The sequence below is a fragment of the Necator americanus genome, chromosome I, assembly GCF_031761385.1.
Source record: "Necator americanus strain Aroian chromosome I, whole genome shotgun sequence".
NCBI classification, from domain to species: Eukaryota; Metazoa; Nematoda; class Chromadorea; order Rhabditida; family Ancylostomatidae; genus Necator; species Necator americanus.
In genome coordinates, this window is record NC_087371.1 from 24629034 (window position 1) to 24650289 (window position 21256).

Genomic DNA, 21256 nt, shown 5'->3' on the forward strand with positions numbered 1-21256 from the left:
TAGAAGTTATCAACAAATTAGAGTATAACAGGTACAGGATACAGAAATGAGACAGCGCACGAGAGTGTGGCGAGGGGCGGGTAAGACTGGGATTTATGCTGTCAGAATCGCGATTAAAAGCGCAGTGGGTTAGAGGGGTTAGGAAACAAAATAAGTACAGAATAGGACCAGTACTACCGGGAAGTCAACTATAATAGAAAATGATAAAGCAGAACTACAGAGCAAGAGACACGGGTCGATCGATGTTCAAGGTTCATGACGTGGATACAAAACGACGATAATCGATGTTGGCGGAACGTTGACGGCAGGCGAGAAGGTGGAAATCTAATTGGAACGTGCAGGATTAGCTGGCGCACCGAACTTGCCCATGCGAGATGCTAGCAGAGGATCATGAGGCGACAGTGCACACGGCAGCCCGGACGAGCTCACATTCCCGCGAGATGACTGTTCGAAAAGCACATGCTCACCGGTGGGGGAAGAATGGTGTTGTTGAAGAGCGGTGTAACTGAAACTTCACATATTAACTAACTGAACGTGCGCATCGAATGCAGTAGATGTATCGGTCAAATTTATAGTGAACGGAAAATTCCCAGGCACTTGATTCTATTTGTTCCAAATAAACCATTACTGTTCCGAATGTTCGTTTCAAAAAATGAGATATATAAGTTCACACCCCCGTATATCTATCTATCAGTAAATAACGTCACAAAACAAATAATTTCTCCGCGCTATAGGTTGTCCCATATCGGAAAAAGTTGGCTGCTGAAACTGTCACACTAAGCAGTACAAGTGTTAACGCAGGTGATTCCGTGTCTATATAGAAGAAATTATTTTCACAAACATAACATCTGGTCCATTTGCTTGCGAAAAAAAGTTATCTTAAAGAAGGAACCAAAATTCGAATTTACCATAACTTTTTTGTCCTATATAGAAGTAGTTATGCGAGAAAGCAGCGTGTATAATTTGTACAAGTTATATGTTCGTACAAGTTGTATGTCTGAGAGAAGTAAGGCACTTTGACCCTTAACGCAACAAACTTCGGAATTTTCTATGGGGCACATGAGCGCATGGGCTCCGCTCATAGATAGTAATTAGGCATTAAAAAGTCGAAGGATTTCGCATCTCCGGTCAGGCGAGCAACAATTTATGAATGAAGATCTTAAACTGGAGTGAAAATTGATCATCTACCTTCATGTAATTCAGGCCTTCATGTAATTTCGGGCTTGAAAAAGTGATGCGGTTTGCAATAATGATCACGATGATTTCATTTAGTAAGCAGAACATGTAGGTAGACTCTAACTCTCTAGCTTGATAGGTTATTAAAGAATTCTTTTTGGAAAAAAAAAAACTTCAAAAAATTCTTTTTCAACAAACTCACAGGTTGCCGTATGCAACACCCATATGCGCAGACGAAGTATTGTTAGTAACAACACTTGAATCCATCTTTTGCTGCTGGCTCAATGACATCTGATATGGATTATGCTGAGGATGTTGTTGCTGCTGTGGTGAAACTTTCTCCGGCTGAGCCAGAGAGGCAGATGGTGGGCGAGCAACGGACACTTGTAGTGGCATCCCCGATGTGATTTCGAAAGCACGAAGTTGACCTAATGAAAAAAGTAAATGACAAAGCTAAAATTTCACAAGACCAAGACCACTAATAAAAAGTAGAAAAGAAAACACTGTGAATTAAACGTGCGGTAAACAACAACGCATGTGAATTTAATACAATGTCAAGGATAAACTGAAAGAACAATTTTTGGAGCAAACACTAAAGAAGAGCTCCTTACTTTGCAGATGAGCGTTGTTCGCTTTCGCGTCCCCGAGAGCTCTGAACAGCTCTTGTTTCAGCTTATTCTCTGCTGCTAACGACTCTTCCAAGTGGACCATTTTCTCGCGCATGATTCGTAGATCCATGTTCAAGGCCTCAAATGTAAATAGCGGTCGACTTCATAAGGTGAAAGACAACCACAACAAAGTACTGCCATCTACAAGCAAGAATTATACCTCAATATCGTTGGTTTCCTTATACTTGCGGAGCGCATGCAGCTCTTTCTCTATATCGGCCACTCTTTCCTCCCTAGCTGATGCCTCTGCGCGGAGTCTATCGACTTCTTGTTCCAGTTGCCTTTCTTTCTCTCGATGTTGTTCAGCAGAATCCAGTCTGAAATTTTTGTTGCAGAAATCAACATCTCGTCCTAATAGGTTCTCTGAGCAAAGTCCGATCAATTCAACTTCCAAGAATTCTTGAAAAGAATTCTATAACTTCATACATACGAAAGAACTACAAAATTGCTATGAAAATCCGTATAAAATGAATTATAGTGCGCCTGTTCTTTTCTCTATATGTAGAGATTAAGAATCCTATTGAGGTTTTTTATGTCTTTAAAAGCACATGAACTAGTAAACTTGTTCCAAAACTATCAGTCTGGAAGTAAAACTAAGTTTTTATTTTTTTTTCTTTTTAAGGGAGGAGTTGGAAAAAAAACTCGGCTATAGAAGTCGAAAAGAAACTTCGCTACTGCAGTTTCAGGAACAAAAAAAAAACCTGAACTAGTAGTAAGGAGGGACGCAAACACTTTTCTTGTGAGAAAGTAAACAACGGATAGACTATTTGGCGGCAACACATGAATCTTTTTATATGTTCGCTTGTTAATTTTTGACTTTGAATTTAATTCATTTTGACACTAACCTTTTTCCGCCGTCCTCCTTCCGAGCTTTTCGTTCATCCATCAACTCGCGTTCCACGTCGTTCTTCCGGTTCATCAGCTCTGCATACTTCTTTTCCAACTGCGACAAGGAACTTCGATCAACATCTCTTAGCTTCTCCATCGTAGCATATCTTCAAATCCAAATAGAATACACCTGTCATGCAAGACCCTCACAGTTGAAAGTATGGCCTAACCTCGCTTCTACTTGTTCCAGTCTCGATCGCAACTGCATAGCTTCCTGTCTCGCATGTTTTTCGTTGTTTTGGCTAACAGAAAGCTGAATTCTAGCATCCGCCTCTGCCGTTTTTAGTTGCATAACCTCAGCACGTAATCTTTCTGCTTCATGGGAGACACTGAATTACAAAGTAGAAAACAAATTACACGAAAAAAGGATCAAGTTGCAGTACATAACATATTTAAAGTACGAAGCATGAGAAGCACCTATTCGTGTCGTGGCCGTTCTCCTTTGATAAACTCGAATCTCTCACCGACTCAAACGTCGTCCCATTCGCTGTTTTTCCATTTGACATGGCGAGCCCGTTCGACTGCAATTGCTAGTATTGAACTCCAAAGGAAATGGACGATGCGAAAAATTGAAGAGAATATAGCAGGTCTAGAAAAAATAAATGTGCAGCGCTTGAAGAAATTTCCAATTTTTCGTTTACAGGAACTGCTTACGCCAAGTTGAAATGAGCTATGACAGTTTTTCTTAGATTTCAATAGTAGTGATGGTGTTATGATAACTAATAAAGGCTTTTTTCGTTGGCTGATTCTGTGGCTCTTTTCATTGGTTTGCTTGAATTGTTGCAAACAAGATTAACACTGGTATTGATCCTTTATCTCTCTTTATTAACAGCTGACGCTTCTGAGTTATCGCTTTCGTCAGACCGTGGAAAAATCTGGGCCATTAATTCTTTATTCTCTCAAGCGCTTCATTACCCTACAAACACAACATTTTAACGGTCCGCAAACTCAAAGAACAACGCACCGACTAGTGATTCGCGAGTCAAGGATCTGATTTGATCTGCAAAGAGGATCCTTTATAAAGTCCTTATGAATAGAAGTTGTGGTATCAAATGGTCTACTAGGTTACTATTTTCGTTACAAAAGATAAGCACTAGCCGATGAGCTGTTCTTCGAGTTTGGAAACCGTTAGAATGATTTCTGTAGGGTGTGATGGGCTTGTGAGAACAACTCGCTGTTGACTTTGATGTTTCGAGGGTGTGATGAAGGCGATAACAAGTGTTGGCTGTAAATAAAGAAAGTCAATACTAATTTTGGCTACAGCTCAAGCAAATCAATAAAAAACGCGACACTATTCAACACGTCAAGATTCAAGAACAGTCGAACATAGGCAGTTTGTATTCATGGTGAAGAAACCGTTCTATGCGAGCAGTTTGGGACTACATACTCTCTCATGAACTGCATCCCAGTTTCCCCCTTTTTTCCATTTCAGCTTATGTTAAGAATGTTGGCCGGTTGCTTCCTGGGATTAGAGCACTACATAAATTCATCTAGTATGAAGTAAGTAGAAAGTGTACGGACGGGGGTAGGCTGAAGGCTTGACTTGACGAGACAAGCTTAGAGCTATCCCAAGTAGCAAGGTGATAGAACCTGGCATAAGTGGGTGCCAAATACAGAGGAACAGTATAGCGGTTGTACTAGTGCGAGAGGAAACTAAGCGTAACGAAAAGAATACACACTTAAGTGAAGCGTGAATACATCCAGATACAGAGAAATGAGCTTCATATCTTAAAGCGGAATTCGACCGAAAGAATGCCAACAAAAATTCGCTTCATAACAAAGAACAGCTAGGGTTATATCTTCCTGTCGTGGAAGAAATGCACAGACAAAGGAACTTCACTGTTTGATAATGAAGGTGTTTTAGTACTTTCCAGTTACAAGTCAAGTACAGAGAGTTTGTACCTCAACAATGACTGATTAGGTGACCAGCAAAGAGGATGACTACTTGTAGGCCCACAATATTATTCCTCACATTGTGCTAGAGAATCTTTCTATCCACCGTAGGTTCCCCAAAACTCGGGCAATAGACTTGAACAAGTTTGAGACAGGTACTATGCTCAAGACCAGATATCAGAACTACAATAAGAAACAAAAGTAAAAGAAAGAATGTCAATGAGAGAAAAGAAAAAGAAAAGGGGGAAAATCCAGGATTTTGAACTTATCTGAACCCAATACTCCAACTGCTCGTTTTTAGGTCACAAATCGACGTTAGATATGTGTAGTAATGACTACCGTTTTCTAGCAAAATTCAGTTTCATTAATGTGAGTCCGTAAAACACTGGAACTATAAGAAATCTGACCTAATATTGGCGGCAGCAGTAGTATGTCGCTTTGACAAAATGATGTGATGTTATGTTATGGAGTTGACTGGTCTCATGGCAAACTTAAGCATAGAATGCATTCTGCTATCTCAGAATGTTCTGGTATATTAATTTCAGAACAACTTTTTAGACTTACCACAAGTTTTTTTTTTCTAATCGACGGAGTGATATTGTTATCGTTTAGCGAGGAGACAACTTCATTGATTTTTTGATTTTGCTGAGTAGATTGTGTTGCGGAAAATCGAATAGGTGCCAAAGTGTTTGATAAGCGATATCTGGTATCAATTTACAGTGGCCAACTATGGCAGAAATATGTTCTAATGTTATAAAAAATCTCTCAATAAACAGAACGTTTGGTCCATCCAAAGCGTAACGACTCAGTTTCATGGCAATGAATATGATGGTTCCAACACGGTTATTGGGTCATTTTACTAACGAGTTACAAAATGAATTAATCATTTGCATGCGATTTCGCTATAACAAACTTTTTATTTATAATCGTTTGCGAGTTCAACACTCGGAGTGCTTTCTTTTTCGATTTACGTCCCCGTTAAACATGGGAAAATGACAAGAAGAAAACATAGAATATTGATATTTCATCTTTTCTTCTGGTCGCTCTTGCAATACCATTTCTGAGATTTTAACATGGGAAGACATGAATGTCATAGATTGGACATGTATTTAATACAGCACCTCTTACTTCAATTATACGGTACTGATAATCACGTAACTTAGGTTGCAGTCACTATGAAGTGTCGGTTACATTTGCTCGACAGCAGCTAATGCGGCTGAGGAGTTTCACAACACTACGAGATAGCTTGTTCATATTACAGCAAGACTTTACTTCTAAATGCGTGCAAAAGTGCCATCACTCGTTAGTTCACTTCGCGTTACAAAAATGGGTTTACTTTGATAAACTGCGCAATGTCATCAACGGTGTTGAAATGACTTAATGGTCAATCATATCACATCTATGTCACGCTATCGCGACGGAACTACCTTTTGGAGAAAAACTTCAAAACCGGGTTGAAGAAAGCTTAAAAACTGAGCACGTTAAACAGTCAAGCAGAACAGATGCCGGATACAATTCATCTGGATTTCTGATTTTTGTCTGAGTAAGGAGCACAAGAATGCTGAAACAGTGAGAGAGATAGTAGATGCATAAAAAACTACTATTTTGGGAAAACAAAAAAAAAAACGATTTCAAAACAAGTTTGTTGTAAATACAAAAAGGAACCTACGAAAAGAGTAATTATGGCTAAGAGTACACAAAGATGACAGTTTCACGAGCTAAGGCCTAGGTAAGGCATAGGTTTAAAGGTTTGTGCGAAGCGAGAAGTAAATTTTCTTTTTAAAATTCCATTTGTTGAAAAGCTTACTTAGTGTTCCTAAAAACAACTTAGCAAAAAAAAAAAACGTTTAAAGAAAAACATGCTCGCAAAAACTCCTCGTAAGTCCTGAGTTTAAAAAGAGCGAAAATTACATAAGAGAACAAGACACTGTTTGAGCTAGATAATTGATCAAAACTCTAAGAATGTTTTTCGTAGCAAATGGTGGCAAACCGAGCATAGTTGCAGAAAGAAAATCAACATCAGATCAACTTCGATCGGATGCTTTTTGTCGCTAAGATCCGTTATTGTCATTGTCACTAGTACAACACTGATGTACCAAGAATAGAGCAAGCGAGTGAGAATCTTTTCTTGAACTCATAGAGTGCGTTTGTCAATTATTTGGCAGTATTGTAAATGTAAAGAGAATGAAGATAAAAAACCAACTTTTTCTCTTTCCACGGCATTAGCAACGATGACCTTTTCCTTCGCCTTAGCGTTCTCCCGCGCGCCACGACCGCCTTTTCGGTTTGAAGCAGTGCATGTCGTCGTCGTCACCGATGTTCGCAACTGCTTACCCACATCACCGTTGCTTGAGCGCGATAGCTTAATTGCACAGAAACATTAGTAAGCGCAAAATATGACTCATCTGGAAGAAGTTCCTGTGATTAAATTAAATGCTTGGTTTTAGCACTTTTTAATTGAAAAGAGCGACCGAGCTGATACAAAATTTCGTTGCGTTTCTGTTGATGTTGGATGTGATGTGATTCATTATGTTCAGGAATATTACCGATTCGATGGAATGATGAACGCCGAGTTCGACAAAAACCTTGGGAACACCTCAACTCATAATAAAACATGAAACTATTTACCGTTAAAAGTCACAGCCAAAATCACTTTCTGTATGGTACTCATCTCTAGAAATTTTGTTGAACGCAAACAAAAACAACGAACTTTTGCATCAATGTAATGTAACACTGCATGGACAGACGTAGTAGTGCTAATTACCTTCTTCGGATTTTCTTCAGGAATGCTGTCGTCATCGTCATCATCTCCGCCATAGCTCGAGTCGTCTCGCACGTCTTCGGCGGATGTTGGCCACACAACCGTTGTCAGCCAAACAAATGCTTCCCATGCTAGTCGCACCACAGAAAGACCTCCAGAAGAAGCGATTACATCCGATTCTCGCCAACATAAGCTCACTTAGAAAAAAGAAAACATAAAATAACACGCGGTAAAGTGCGAAATAAAGATGGAAAACACAGTCTTCGATTTTGATATTACCATCGCTTTCTTCATCCTCATCTCGCTCCCGCCGCTTCTCACTGTTCCCGCCAGCGACTGCACCCGATTTGATGAGTGGAGTCGAGTGTTGACTTTGCGTAGCAGTTACGGTTGCTGTCGCTTTTGCCCGACCTGATCCACGCTGCCGCCCACTTAAGGGTGTCATCTAAATAATTATTGGTAGAAAGCGCAAGAAAATGTGTGGAAACTGTTCCTAACATATTCATGCACACAAAGAAAGAATGATTACATACTGATTTTAAAACGATTAATTTAGAGCTGAGTACTGGTACGCTGAAAGATGATCTATGCATAAATCTGCATACATCAATAAAATAAGGATAATTTCCGATAACTGCTTGATCCTTTTAAAAAACAGCCGAAAATCTATGAGTGCAGGTCATATGCGCGAATGTGTGTAAGTCTCAGCAAAATTTGAACGGAACCTTGGAAACAGTCATTCGGGACTAGCCTAGAAATATCTACTTTCGAAGGCAAGATCGATGTATTCACCGGTCTTATTGACTCGCACTAGCGGGCGACTTAGAATTGCTAAGAATGTCACTGCATCGGTGGGCATTGTCTAGTTAACAACAGTTTAAACATTTAATCTCTCCACTTACAAAGCTTAGTACGAAAATGGTATGAATGAACTATCCATGAGGGGAAGAATGTGTCCAGGTTTGAATCTATGACTATCGGTTGATAACCGATCATGTTCATGTGTTTCACTCAACTTTCCACAGTATCAAGAACCTCTTTTGCGTCATTCAAAATAAAGTTGAGGAAAAAGATCGCACGGAACAAATTCCACTGGATAAAGTGAAGCTGGCTTTACTATTATATTTAGGTTTGAACTTGAGTTGGCTGAAATAAAAAGTACAGAAACGTTCGTGCAAACCCCTCATCTTAAGTGTAGATGAACTGGTAGCCACAAAAACTCAACGACTACCACCACAGGAAGGTGGTTAATGATTCGAAAGAAAAGTTAATGAAACAGGGACGAGATTCGTACAGCAAGATATAAGAAAAAACTGTTTTTGTTTTGAGTATTTCAACTCCAACAGTCCGATGTTCGCAACAGCTTAGAAGCAGCCAAAAGGCCTCACAACTGATGGGAGCACGTTAACAAAGTGGGCGAAAAGGAACAAACGTTTGAAAACATATTACATGAGTAGCAGCGAGCTTTGGCCAGCACTTTGCGACTTTACTTCATTTGATTATGAGAAGAAAACTGCGTATGCAATTTCATGTCATAAGGCCTGCTTTTCAATCAAAGGCAATACACCCTCACAAAAATAACACTATAAGTATTGGAGCCAACGTACAAATCAACTCTGTCGATATAGCTATTGAGTTTAAGAACAGCTAAATAAGCACACCTTGCCAGATGCTCGCTTGCTAGGCTGCACATGGTGTACTGTTCCGTTCGCTGCGCACGATGTCCCCGGAGGCGGCATCAGCATCCCTTGCCCGGTTCCATTCGTTAATTCTAACAGATCGCCATCTATAAAACAGATTGACTTAAAACCAATTTCATAGCAAACGAACACTGAATTAGTGAAAACGATACGAAATAATCAAGGAGTGACCCGCACAAAAACTCAATTCATAAGTTCGTACCGTCATCAAGTATGGCGCTCTTCGTCGTGTAGTCTTTGGGACCTTCGTAAACGGCTGGTAATGCTTCCGTCAACATTCGCGCCAGCACCTCATTCCTTCGGCACACATCATCTTGCTTCCGGCGAATTCTCCATTCCCTGCAGACAGAGAATTCTACAGCTAATATATCCAACACTTGCAAGGCATGGACGTATTCGTAATGTTTTTCTCTTCCGCGAAAACATTTAAGTCTATCCAGTATTATTTTCTTCAACCTTTAGGAAATGGTGTGCAGTACCTGACTACACTTCTTCAAAGGTGTATCAAAGGTGTACTTCAACAGTTAGATGCATAAAGACCTCATACATCGGAGACGTTTTCAAATAAGATACAAAAGAATACGATACAACGGAATCTATACAGGAAGCAATAAAGTGTTGTACGTAGAAAACCTCTTAAAAAATTGAAATCTGAACAAAAAAAAAAAAACGAAAAAAAAGAAAACTGCTAGTTTCAATTTAGATAACTAATCTTCCGACTCCAGTTATTTCGGATAATTACATAATAGAAAAATGTGATGCGGGTCCTCATGATATTCTGCACTATTTCTGTCAGAAAAGTTCCTGCTGCAACAAAAGTCGCAGTTACAACTCTCCATGTTGGGCGGGGTGGCCTAGTAACAACAACAGCAACTAATCTGCGTTCCTTGCAGCATAAAAACACGTCGCCGAACTCCATCGGAGAGCAATCAATGTGTAAAGTTGGTCATTCCTCAACGAATCTCGTCAACTGTTGAAGCAGAGAACTCAAAACTTAGTCGTAGCACAAGAATTTTATGAGCTGTGAAGTTTTCCTCGCGCCGTTGCTCTAAGGAACGGATGCATAGATTGTGGTATTAGTTTCATGGATTAAACTATAAAAATTTCAGTGGAGTTTCGTTAAGTTCCATCAGTGAATCATTGACGTTGTACATATTCTAATTACGACAGAAAAAAAAATAATTTCAGTGCAATTTCAAATAATGAAGGAATTAATGTTCTAGATTCCACACAACACACACCATAATTACACAACTATCTACCTTCTACGTCATTCTAGTATATTTTCAAATTTTCCAGCGCCTCCCAACAAGCACAAAGATAAAAATGAAACGAAAACGCAAAAAATCTGTGTGCTCATAATGAGCCAGCCGAAGTGCAGGTGAAAGGAAGAAGAGAGGAACGTGACACAACTCACTTGAAATAATACCGCAGACTGAACGAGATTATGACTAGTGGATATCCTATACAGTGTGCACCAAAAAATGAATTTAAACTTCTCGGTATCACTGGCGCCAATCCCTGTGTTTGTAAACAGCTTGCTAGAAAAAGATGTTAAATGATACAAAGCTGTGCGAAGCGAAATACTTATGAAGCTATGAAGCGTTGTGCACTCACGGCAGAGGTAATGGAGAAACGGCACGTCTGAACCGACGACCTCAAGGTGGAAGCACCTGAAAAAAAACTGTCATGACCACTCACAGTGAGTACTGCAAACGAGAAGTATCTCACTTTAATCGTATCCCCGCCTCAAATGCAACAATAAATATCCAAAAAGCTAGTGCAGAGAAACATTGCTTTTCTAAATTAAACCTCGTGAGTTTTTTTTTATTTACACGAAATAACCAGCTAGACAAATAAAGCACAACATTAAAGACTAAATCCTTTCAAAACTTGCCGTGAATCATGGCGGACAACGTCCGTAAGAAGCCGCCATGTGAATGCCAGATAACATGCACCCACACATATGTGCTGGCAAGAAACACCAAAAATTTCACTGGTATAAATAAGTAGCAGATCAAATCTGATGTCGCTGTTACGCAAACGAACAACACGGAGAATTTCTGCAAATTAGCAAGTCTGGCACTGTTTCGTGAATCACACCCTAAAACTAACGAAAATTTTGCACTTAAAGGCATCATCCCACGAATCTGAGGTGGTACGGATTTCAGGTGGAGTATTCGTATACGGGATCGTAGATTATGCAGGCAAGAGTGATTCCGTCCATTTCTTCTTAACTGCCGTAAAAAACGGCCAGGAAGATAAGGCTTCGAGCGTTCCGGCGCGCTACTTTCTACAACGAGTTCGATTGGAGCGCGCCAGCCTTGTGCACGCGCCGTATCTTCCGGGCCGTTTTTTTTACGGCAATTAGGAAGAAATGGACGGAATCACCCCCTCCCCTCTCCATAATCTACTATGCTGTATACGAATACTCCATCTGAAATCCGTATCACCTCAGATTCGTGGAGTGATGCCTTTAACTTCGTCTGACATTCCTTCTACCGTTTTATCCTAGATACCAGTAACGGAATAAGGAACTATACTGGTATGTAAGAATAAATTATTTCCAACACGGCATTTTGGTAAAACTGGTGCTGAATTTCTCAGAGATCTCATTGACAGCCATGTAGTGAAATTACATGTTGTGCTGACCATGAATATCAACACTACTTTTTGCATAATGGGTTGTTTTAAAATATTGAAACTAACGATAAAATTAGGGAAATTTGTTGAAAGGTAACATACTGCAGGTAACCTATATGGCTACTCTGCAGAGCGGGGTAATGATACAAAACTAATCTGATGCTCATGGAAAGTACAACAAAGAACCAGTTTGAAATTTGGACAAAAAAGAAGCCATATTCGGGTATGAATGTGAGAAAATGTACCGCAACTTTTACCAAAATAAGAGTTGATTTACACCTACGGAATTCCATCCAGAGGATTAAAAAATATCACTATCATTCAATCAAGAATTAAAGTCCAAACGAACTGCAGTATTGTGATTCGCAAGCGTTGCGACAGCGTTGTGATTCTTGTGGACGGCCTCATAGCCTGTGCGAAGTATGAGCCAGAATGGATAAAGTAGCTCGAAGCGGAATCCGCACAGCATATCAAGTGATATCACACCGATCCACAACAACATCAAACGGACGTACACGATTGGAGTGGCGATGCTGAAATTCGAAATTTTCGAATTCCGTGACAAAAATGCTTACAAATATACAACACAATTTGAAACGTCATTATGTCAATACCTAGTCGCAAGTTTTCTAGAGGTTTGGGGTAATGACGGATCAAAATCACATGAGCCTCGGTGAAATTGCGCAAGCGGCTGCTGCGGCTGGGACCATCACAAACTGCAGCAAAGAGTGGTGCTAGCAAGTCTCTGGGCAATCCTAACCACTACGAAGCTTCGAGTCATTTTCATCCCACTATACTATCAGGATTGAAAGCAATAAATGAAAAAGTTGAATCCAAAAGTCTGAGTAGTGCAAAAATTCGACTTTAGTTTGAATCTTGGCAGAGCGATTCCTTTCTTTTTGCTTTAGGTGGGCGGCGAACCAATATTGTTAACGCCGCTTTATTTTGGCTAACGTTTCGGCGCAAAAGTCAAGAGCCTGAAAAGACAAAAACATAGGGAATGTATCCTACCAGACATCTCATCGTAATATAAGTTATCAAATCCACGCGAGAATAGAGTAAGAACGGGGTCAGAGAATTACAAAACCGTCAACATTACACTGCACTGCCACCTTTGCGGGGTTTCACACATGGGGTCACATACAGTTCAGATGTGGGTGATATCCTACTTGTTACTAACGGAAGCATTCTACTGCATGGCAGTTCGCTAGCACAACGGACACACGTGCATATTAGAGTAATATTTCGATGACAGGTAACTTGTGTTGTGACAATGTGTGTGGGATATTGCATTGCATATGTCTTTGGCTTTCCGAGCTCTGAAGAAAGCGAATACGTCAAAACGTTAGCCAAAATAAAGTTAACAGTCTTAGTTACCATGATTCTTTACTCCATTTAAGGCAAAAAAAAATCTGAGTAATTGTTTCGTTATCGTTATCTCACCATAATTAGCTATACTCGAATCAGAACGATATGAAACACGGTGCAGTTGCGTAAGAGGCTACGCTCGAAGCGGGGCGGTGGAGAGCGGCGGTAATGGGGTGGAACCATCGCAAACTGCTGCCATGAGTGATGCTGGCAAGGGTCCACGCTCGATATTATCCGGCACGTTCCGCCTCGAGAGCAGCCGCTTACGTAAATGCACTGTGGTTCACGTCGTTTTGACCCGACTGTGCTTACAGCAGCACACATGGTATGTAAAAAGTAAATTGACTCAAAGGCTAGAGGGTAAACCATTCAAAAAGTGTGTGTGTGTGTGTGTGTGTGTGTGTGTGTGTGTGTGTGTGTGTGTGTGTGTGTGTGTGTGTGTGTGTGTGTGTGTGTGTGTGTGTGTGTGTGTGTATGTGTGTGTGTGTGTGGCGTTGATCAATTCACCTGAGACCCGCCCCCACATTCACTTCAATTTAGAACCGTTTGAGGTTTACGAACGTGTAACTGACCTATACAATGACTAGCGGTGGCTAGCCGGTATGTCAAGTCAGTGTTTTTATCCTCCCAGACAAGTCTAGTACCAATTTACAGATCCCGGAGGGATGAAAGGCTTGGTGAGCACAAGGGTGGATTCGAACCTCCGCTCGATCGTGCAGGAAGTGAAACCTCTAACCTCTACACTACACCCTTCCTAACCGTTTCGTAATAGCCCACCTTTGTCATGAAAATGTCGCGGTGCAGTTATAGTCGAGGAAGAGTTGGGACCCTCGCTAGGTCCATTCATCTCTGTAATTCGAATGGAGCTAGCGGTAGTTGTACCTTGATCGCTACCGCTGACTCCACCGAGTCGCTTACGCAACTGCACTAGGCTACGGATCTTTTTGGGGTTGAATTTCTCCATTTCTTCGAGTAACTGTGCATCATTGTCTCCTTTTTTGTAGATGTAATCATAGTAAAACCTCAAAAGTTGTCTTAGAAAAGTGCTAAGTACACAAAATTACATGAAATGTGGGGCAGAATTCAAATTTTTACAAACCAGAGTGCTCAAGATGTCCTAACATCATGAGAAACTGGCGAAAAGGGATGTCTTTAACACTACGACCATGAAGGATGATTAATCACGCACAATTACATATACATGGAAGAGAAATTGTAGCTATATAGAATCCATTCAAACTAAGACCATATTGGCACGCTATGAGCTAAGCAAACCCCACGACTAACAGGAAAGACTTTCTTCAGAATGTGAAATCCTAGTAGTTTATTGCACAAAAAAAAACTCCTCATATCATCAAAGCTCTTCAGTATAATAAGAAAAATATTGTTAATTATATATGAGGGGCTCAAGGAGATAAAAGCCAAGTGAAGAGCAGTAATTTAAATCAGCATCAACATAAAAGGCTTCTTGTTTGCAGAGATGGATGATTTCTGAGTTTTGAAAGAATTCAGAAACAAAAATTAGTAAACAAATTAGAAACAAAAAAAAATGAGGTTTACGCGGCGAATAGTTCGAACAATTGCTCAAATAACCTCGAGTGCGTTCTTATTATTCATTTATTTATAGAGCTATTTTGGACAATATTAAAAATTATTGTTTACGCCGGAAACGTTACCTCAAAGAAGTTTTTTAGAAGTACTGTTGGTGGTATTCAGCACAGATCATGCAAAAATAGCATTTTATAAAACCATAACTTTGAAAACCACATAATATCTACAAAGAAAGTTTGATTGATTACACCACATATTTGGAAAAATTGAACATCTTGTAGCTGTTAGCTCTAAATCAGATCTAATAAGATAATTAATGTTTGTTTTTCTTCTATCGCCACCTGAAAAGGAGATACTGTTGAACGTGTTACCCAAGACATTTTGCAGTATCTCCTACTCATGTGTACGGAGCAGGAAATGTGAGAAGGGTGTTCTAACTATGAGAGCCATGAGGAACTCAAGTTGCGAATTTTCCTGCTAAGTACAGATTTCACATACCATTCCACTCAGAATCAATTCTGCATCACAACCAGTAGCACCATAATAATCAACATTTCAATATAGAAGAAAAATTATAAGGTCCTTTTATCGTTGATTAGTCCCTCATGGACACGCCAGTATGTTCGATTTCAATCTAGTCGCAGAGGTTTATCGAACGTGCGCGACATGCAATGATTTGCGAAAACCAACCGCTGCATCATGTTAAAGCTTTTATCCACTCAGTCAACTGTGATGCCGATTTATCGGCACCGAAAAGGAAAAACGTTTGATTGTGCTATTACAGCATCAATGGTCCAGGCAGTGAAGGAACCCTCAAGATTGGAGTAAAATACGCCACGTTTCATTTTTGAAGTAGCTCGTAGCTGTGCAAATTCGCCTTCAGCACCACCTAAAGGCAGCATCACACGAATCTGACGTGGCAAAGGAATCTGCGGAAAAATCTAGAGTTAGAGTTGTAGATTGTGGTGTCAGGGGTGGTTCCGCTCATCTCGCCCTGATCATGACAAGGAACGGCGTGAAAGACAACGTTTCTTTTAAAAGACAATTTCAGTTGCAACCCCAAAGCCGAGTGCACGAGCCGCTCCACTGCGAGAGATTGAGGATTAATGAGTTCTCTTCATCGCCCTATTCAAGTAAAACCAATGAATAAGCTGCTAAGGGGACCGGAACGTGTGCATAGAGTACCGTTCTAACGTTCCTCGTATGAACTAAAAAGGTTCCCATGTTTCTTACGACGAACAGGGAGAGATAAGCGGAACCATCCTTGATCCCGCAATCTAAAACTCCATCTCTAGGTTTTCCTGCGTATTCCCTCACCTTGCCACATTTGTGGTATGCTGTCTTTAAGACGGAATGAATTTTTTACTTGCAGGGATAACTGTGCAAAGCGGCTATTTCCTCGAATTTCTGCATTACGGAAAAAAATGTCCAACAAGCACTCGAACAAGAAAGATTCATGTATTTTTCCTCAGAACTAATCGAGTTTGTTTGGCAGGGAAAGTACAGTGGTGGACTAACTGTAGTAAAACGTAGTTCTAAATAATTCTGACAACATTCTGACACTGTACACTAGTCTAAAAAAACAACTCAAAACGCAGAAACCACTTCAGCCGTCTCGCTTACTCTGCTTAGGTGATCTGTCATATAAGAACGAATAGACCCCTAATCATCCGTACCTAGAACACCGCAGAAAACGCACAGGTCTATAGGATCTATCATTTTTCAGGTCTCATGTCAGAAACAAGTAAATAACCTGCGAAAAGTTCAAAAACAAACTTAGTTTGAAGAAGAATTACGCGATAATTATTACAATTAGAATTACATAATTCTCTAGCACTACTCTTCAGCTATGGAAATTAAACTGATCAAAACAGCAATTATCTCACTACACTATTTTCAAGCAATCGCCCATGATAGAAATCATTACTTAAAGAATTCTTCTGAAAATAAAGATGTCTGATGCATCTATTAATTTACTTCACGACAAAAACACCAACAGCAAAATGGAATTGTCTACTTCTCTCTAATGACCGCGTCATCACAGTTTAACTATTATATTTCAAATGTACCAGCGTAATAAGCGATGCTCCGACTTTCGTTTTTTAAGAAGTCTTCCTGATGAATTTTAAGAAGGACGTCATTTAGAGCCACTTGAAGAAAACCATCAACTTATCTATAGATATAGGGGCTGAAGGCTAGGCACATACTAAAACTCGCAAGAAAAAAAAAGCAAGTATGCACTATCAGGGAACAGACTTAAGCTATGTTCTGAATAAGCAAAGCGTCTTAAGTAAAGCGAAAAAAAAACTAACACAGATGACAAGCCTTGCTAATAAAGTTAAGCGGTCTAATAAACCAAAAAGAAAGCATCACCAAGCCTCACTTTACAAGCTGAAAATCAAAATAGCTTTTTTTTTAACGCTTCAGAAAGATATAAATGAAATGGATGAGCTAACATACGTCATAATTACAATAAAAATGTGAAGTTCCAACTAAGATTGGAATCATGCTAATAGAAATACTTTCCCTAGGATGAATGGATAAATGGTATTGACGTTGTAAAGGACTGCTTATGATTTGAACATTTCTGTAACAATCGAAGTATGTTAATCACTATTTTCAACAGTTATTTAATTCCTTTCACTCTTTCGAGGGAAAACATATCTCTTCCTGTAATCACATTCTTCTTCTTCCTTTACTTATTAAATGAAACCTTGCAAGTAGTACAGCGAAAACGGGGAGCCCCTAAGAAAGAGTTGAAGAGTTGGAAGCCTAGGGATTATCAGAGAGACCTAATGGGGGAAAGAATGGACCACAAGGGACCTTTCTTTAGATCTATAACATTCATGAAATGAAACAGCGAAAAGTAATTACGGGTGAAATTACCCAATAAAAGAACTTTACAACCGCAGTAACAATGAAATCCACTTTCATCAATCCTGTTGCTGTAAAAATATCCCTAGGCCAGACTGATACGCCGAATACTAGTGATGCTTCTGATTCCAGAGTAGAAGGAGTTTCTTATTTTCACTGTGCTCTTGCAAACTGCACCTCAACCCAACCTGCTAGCGAAAAGAACCCAGCAAAGAGAATTCCCCTAGCACCGCCTTTAATCAGTTCTCAAAAAGAATTCTTCTTTTCATTTGCTGGTTTGGCATTTCGTGTCCAAGAAAAACTAACACCAAATGACACATTAAGCAGGTATAAGCACAAGTAAAACATAAACCTACTCAATCATAGTGGTTGCAAATAAAAAAAAAACTCATCTGGAACCTCCAACATAACGTCGTCGTCATAAATCTGTCATCGACGGCACAATCCCGTTGATGAGCAGGAATCGCTGGCGAGGGATAGCACCTTTGGTGCGAAAGGCCTGTTGCTGTTCGCCCAGAGTCAATACCGATGAAACCGAATTCGGAGGGGGCGATGAAACCGAAATGGAAGCTGCGATACTCAGTGTGAAGTAGTAACGAGCATAGGTGCGATAGGGTGGAGCCGGACCCTGGGGTGGGGTGTAGCTGAAGTGATGAGCATTCCTTCACCATCCGTCCAAAAGTGAAGCGGGCCGGAACACCAGCTCCGACTATCTCATGTATGGTAGTGACAGTTTTAGATGTCAAGCGTATCAGCATACGTTGAAAATATTATCAACTAGAGAAGACAGCGAAAAGAACAATTCCCAGTCAATCTATCTCAAAGAACCAACAATGTGTAAACTTATGCATAACATCTAGAGAAAAGTGTCGTTGGTGGGCCACTGGGTGGCGCCCTTATTTTTCGAAGTAAATAATCAAATCAAACGGGGCCCTAAGCCCTAAGCATTAGTCTTAGAGGATCTATGACATGTAAACTTAAGATAGTAAGAGAAAAAAGTAAGTTAGAGCTAAGGGAAATAAGGACGCCACCGAGTGCCCACCCCCAACGATATTTTCCCCAACATCTATAACTATTAAGGTTGACGACGCCAACCGGGCTGAATACAGCTCAACTTAGAGAAGACTACATTTAATCTGCACGCTTCTAAATGATTTCCTTTAGACTAGAGCTACTTGTCTTGTTCAAGCGTAATACAAAATTCAGCACAATCTGCTATGTCTGCAGTAGTTTTAGTGTAATGTCTAATTATCCTTATTATTGCGAAACAACCAAATCTCAATCAATCACATCAGTTCTGATGTCGGTACACTGGCGAACAATTTGCTTTAGAGACAAGCGAAAAAAAGAACCAAATTTGTTGAATACATTTGCGGACTGGAATGGCTTAAATGACTTCAAGTTCAAAAGAAAAAAAAACTTTATCGGCAGAAGTCTCACTTTCAGAACGGTCGAAACTCGGAGTAGTCAGCAAGGTCAACCCCGCCAAATCATACTCGCAAATTCAAAGCACTTGAAACCCCGCATCCAAATCTCGCAGTTCTCGAAGAAGCTAGTATACTCACCTTTATTTGTCAAATAGTAAGAAAAAATGTGGTCCTCTTCATGTCATCACAGCAACCAAACTTTGAATTTTTCTGAAGAAATTGTCCAAAATCCATACAAAAAAGTAGGAAGTAGGGTTTGCTCTAATACTTCCTACGACGTGACCGCATCCTTATCGTCCTCACCACCCTCATTTGTCTTTGACGAATAAAAAATCAATTTTGATCTCTTTTCCCCCTACCTTGCAGAAATCGCTCCTTTTGTGGCCAAGCAAAGATAGCGCATGTAGAAGTTTATCTGGGCGTTTAATTGTATAAGAAGCTGTTTCATTAATGGCTATGATATCCGTCTAAATTGAGCGAGCTCGCAACAAAAATAATTAATAATGAGATGAAAGTTAAGATTTATAGTAAAATACATATTGATAATACTACAACTGTTCGAAAAATATTTTATAAATTAAATAAAATTTAATTAAATATTATTTACGGACCTTGGGCTACCGAGTTGATGGTTTTCTTCTGCTTTTTTCCCACATGCACATACATCCCTCAAACTGCTTCTTTGAAAAAAAACTGATGATTTAAATTGTGAGAGCTTGAGGGTTTCATCGTAGGAAAGTAAAATAGATCATTTCACTACAGCTCTTCATCATTTTGTCTTCAGTAAATTGACGGTGAAAGCAGCGGGAGGAAATATTCCTACTCCAGCTGCAATAAAAGTGCAAACTAAGTACTCTTCCAAAGAAAGGATGGTGAAAAAAAAAGAAAAGATAAAAATTACAATTAAAAATGATCTATGATATTGCAACAGCGCTGCCTAAGAAATGGCTACCAAATTACAGCAATAATGAACTAATAGTGTACACCTAAATCAGAAAAAAAAAACATAGTACCCACCTGTCTCTGATCGGGTCTGACATCCGGCCTCCTCGGCCTTTCATTGTGCGGCGCAACTTCTGCGACTCCACTGCCCGCGCGCGTTTCTGCATGACTGCAATTCCGAGATAATATTGAATACACTTTTTAAAAAGTGAAGCAATGCTAAGGAGCATAGAAGAGTATGACCAAGAATGATCAAATCAACGATGACTAGAGAACTGGACAGTAGTAATTGGCAGCGCGCTGATCGAACAGCATGCGGGAGGCGTTGATAAATTAGACAACACGGTGAAATGGCACTCATAATAGTATATTAAGCAAGGAACATCTCATTCTGAAGAGAGAAGACCTCAATGAGTAGATGTCAGGGTAGATTTCAGGTGCTTTGAATATAGAGAATTTGAATATAGAGGAAGTGAATATGCTCGTATTAGAAGGAACAACGGATAAAGTTTAAAAGCAACAACGTATAAAACGTATAAAGCGGCCAAGGATGCTGGCAGCAAACCACGAATGAATCCTTAATGGGCCACGCAAGCACTGTTCCTCGATAATCGATATTTGGAAGATGACAAAACTGACACTGAGTTAAAATGAAGATATGAAAATGAATGAAGAAAGAAAAAAATGAGAAACGAAGGGATAAAATCAAACCAAATGAAATAGTGTACGATGATTGGTTAAAGAAATGAAATCCAGCGGAAATGAAGTCAACGCTTGAAAAGGACCATCTATTCAGTTGAGCAAAGGCAAATCAAGCCAACAATTGACTTAGCATATTTAAGTGTCTTGACAGTAACGTTTTATTTCCTCGTTGTTCCGGAAATCACATATAGAATCGTCACAAAATAAGCAATTGACCTTAGAGCTCACTCCACCTCATATTACCTTCCATTTCTTTGAGCAAATATACTATTTACGTCGAAGCAATCAATATAATTATCATTGCAAAATTCGGTGCTTTTTTGCTTTGGTAATTTTTCACAAAACAAAGTCGTCATCGAACAAAAAACATCAGAGTGTCGTACCAGATGAATAATAGGGTTCTTTTTGCTATCAGTTTTGTGTAGTAGCAACCGGAAATTGTTGAAGGAAGGCACTATACTTCGCCATAGTTCAAGATTGTAATTCCTCTCCAATAGAAATTAATTATAGACGAGTTCACGAAAGCGATCCTCCCGCCCACAATCAATACACAACCAAAATGAAAATGTCATCGGGTATCCAACGCTGATCGTCCTTGCTACACTGACGAGATATAATGAGAGTAAATTTTTGATTTCAATTGAAATCACACTTTGTAGCAAG

At 39.7% G+C, this 21256-nt stretch overlaps 1 protein-coding gene across 1 annotated transcript; it reads right to left on the bottom strand.

Moving 5' to 3' along the window:
• Positions 1-324: 324 nt before the first annotated feature.
• Positions 325-20058, bottom strand: RB195_006750 (uncharacterized protein; the record flags this gene model as incomplete). The annotated part of the gene is made up of 18 exons (XM_064180009.1): positions 325-505; positions 1379-1604; positions 1788-1923; positions 2005-2161; positions 2690-2839; positions 2903-3061; positions 3150-3253; positions 6829-6987; positions 7390-7583; positions 7666-7831; positions 9048-9172; positions 9289-9425; positions 10504-10627; positions 10704-10759; positions 10818-10887; positions 10984-11149; positions 12079-12262; positions 19967-20058. 18 exons carry the CDS (start codon positions 20056-20058, stop codon positions 325-327), a joined length of 2586 nt encoding a protein of 861 aa, XP_064036915.1.
• Positions 20059-21256: the final 1198 nt, after the last annotated feature.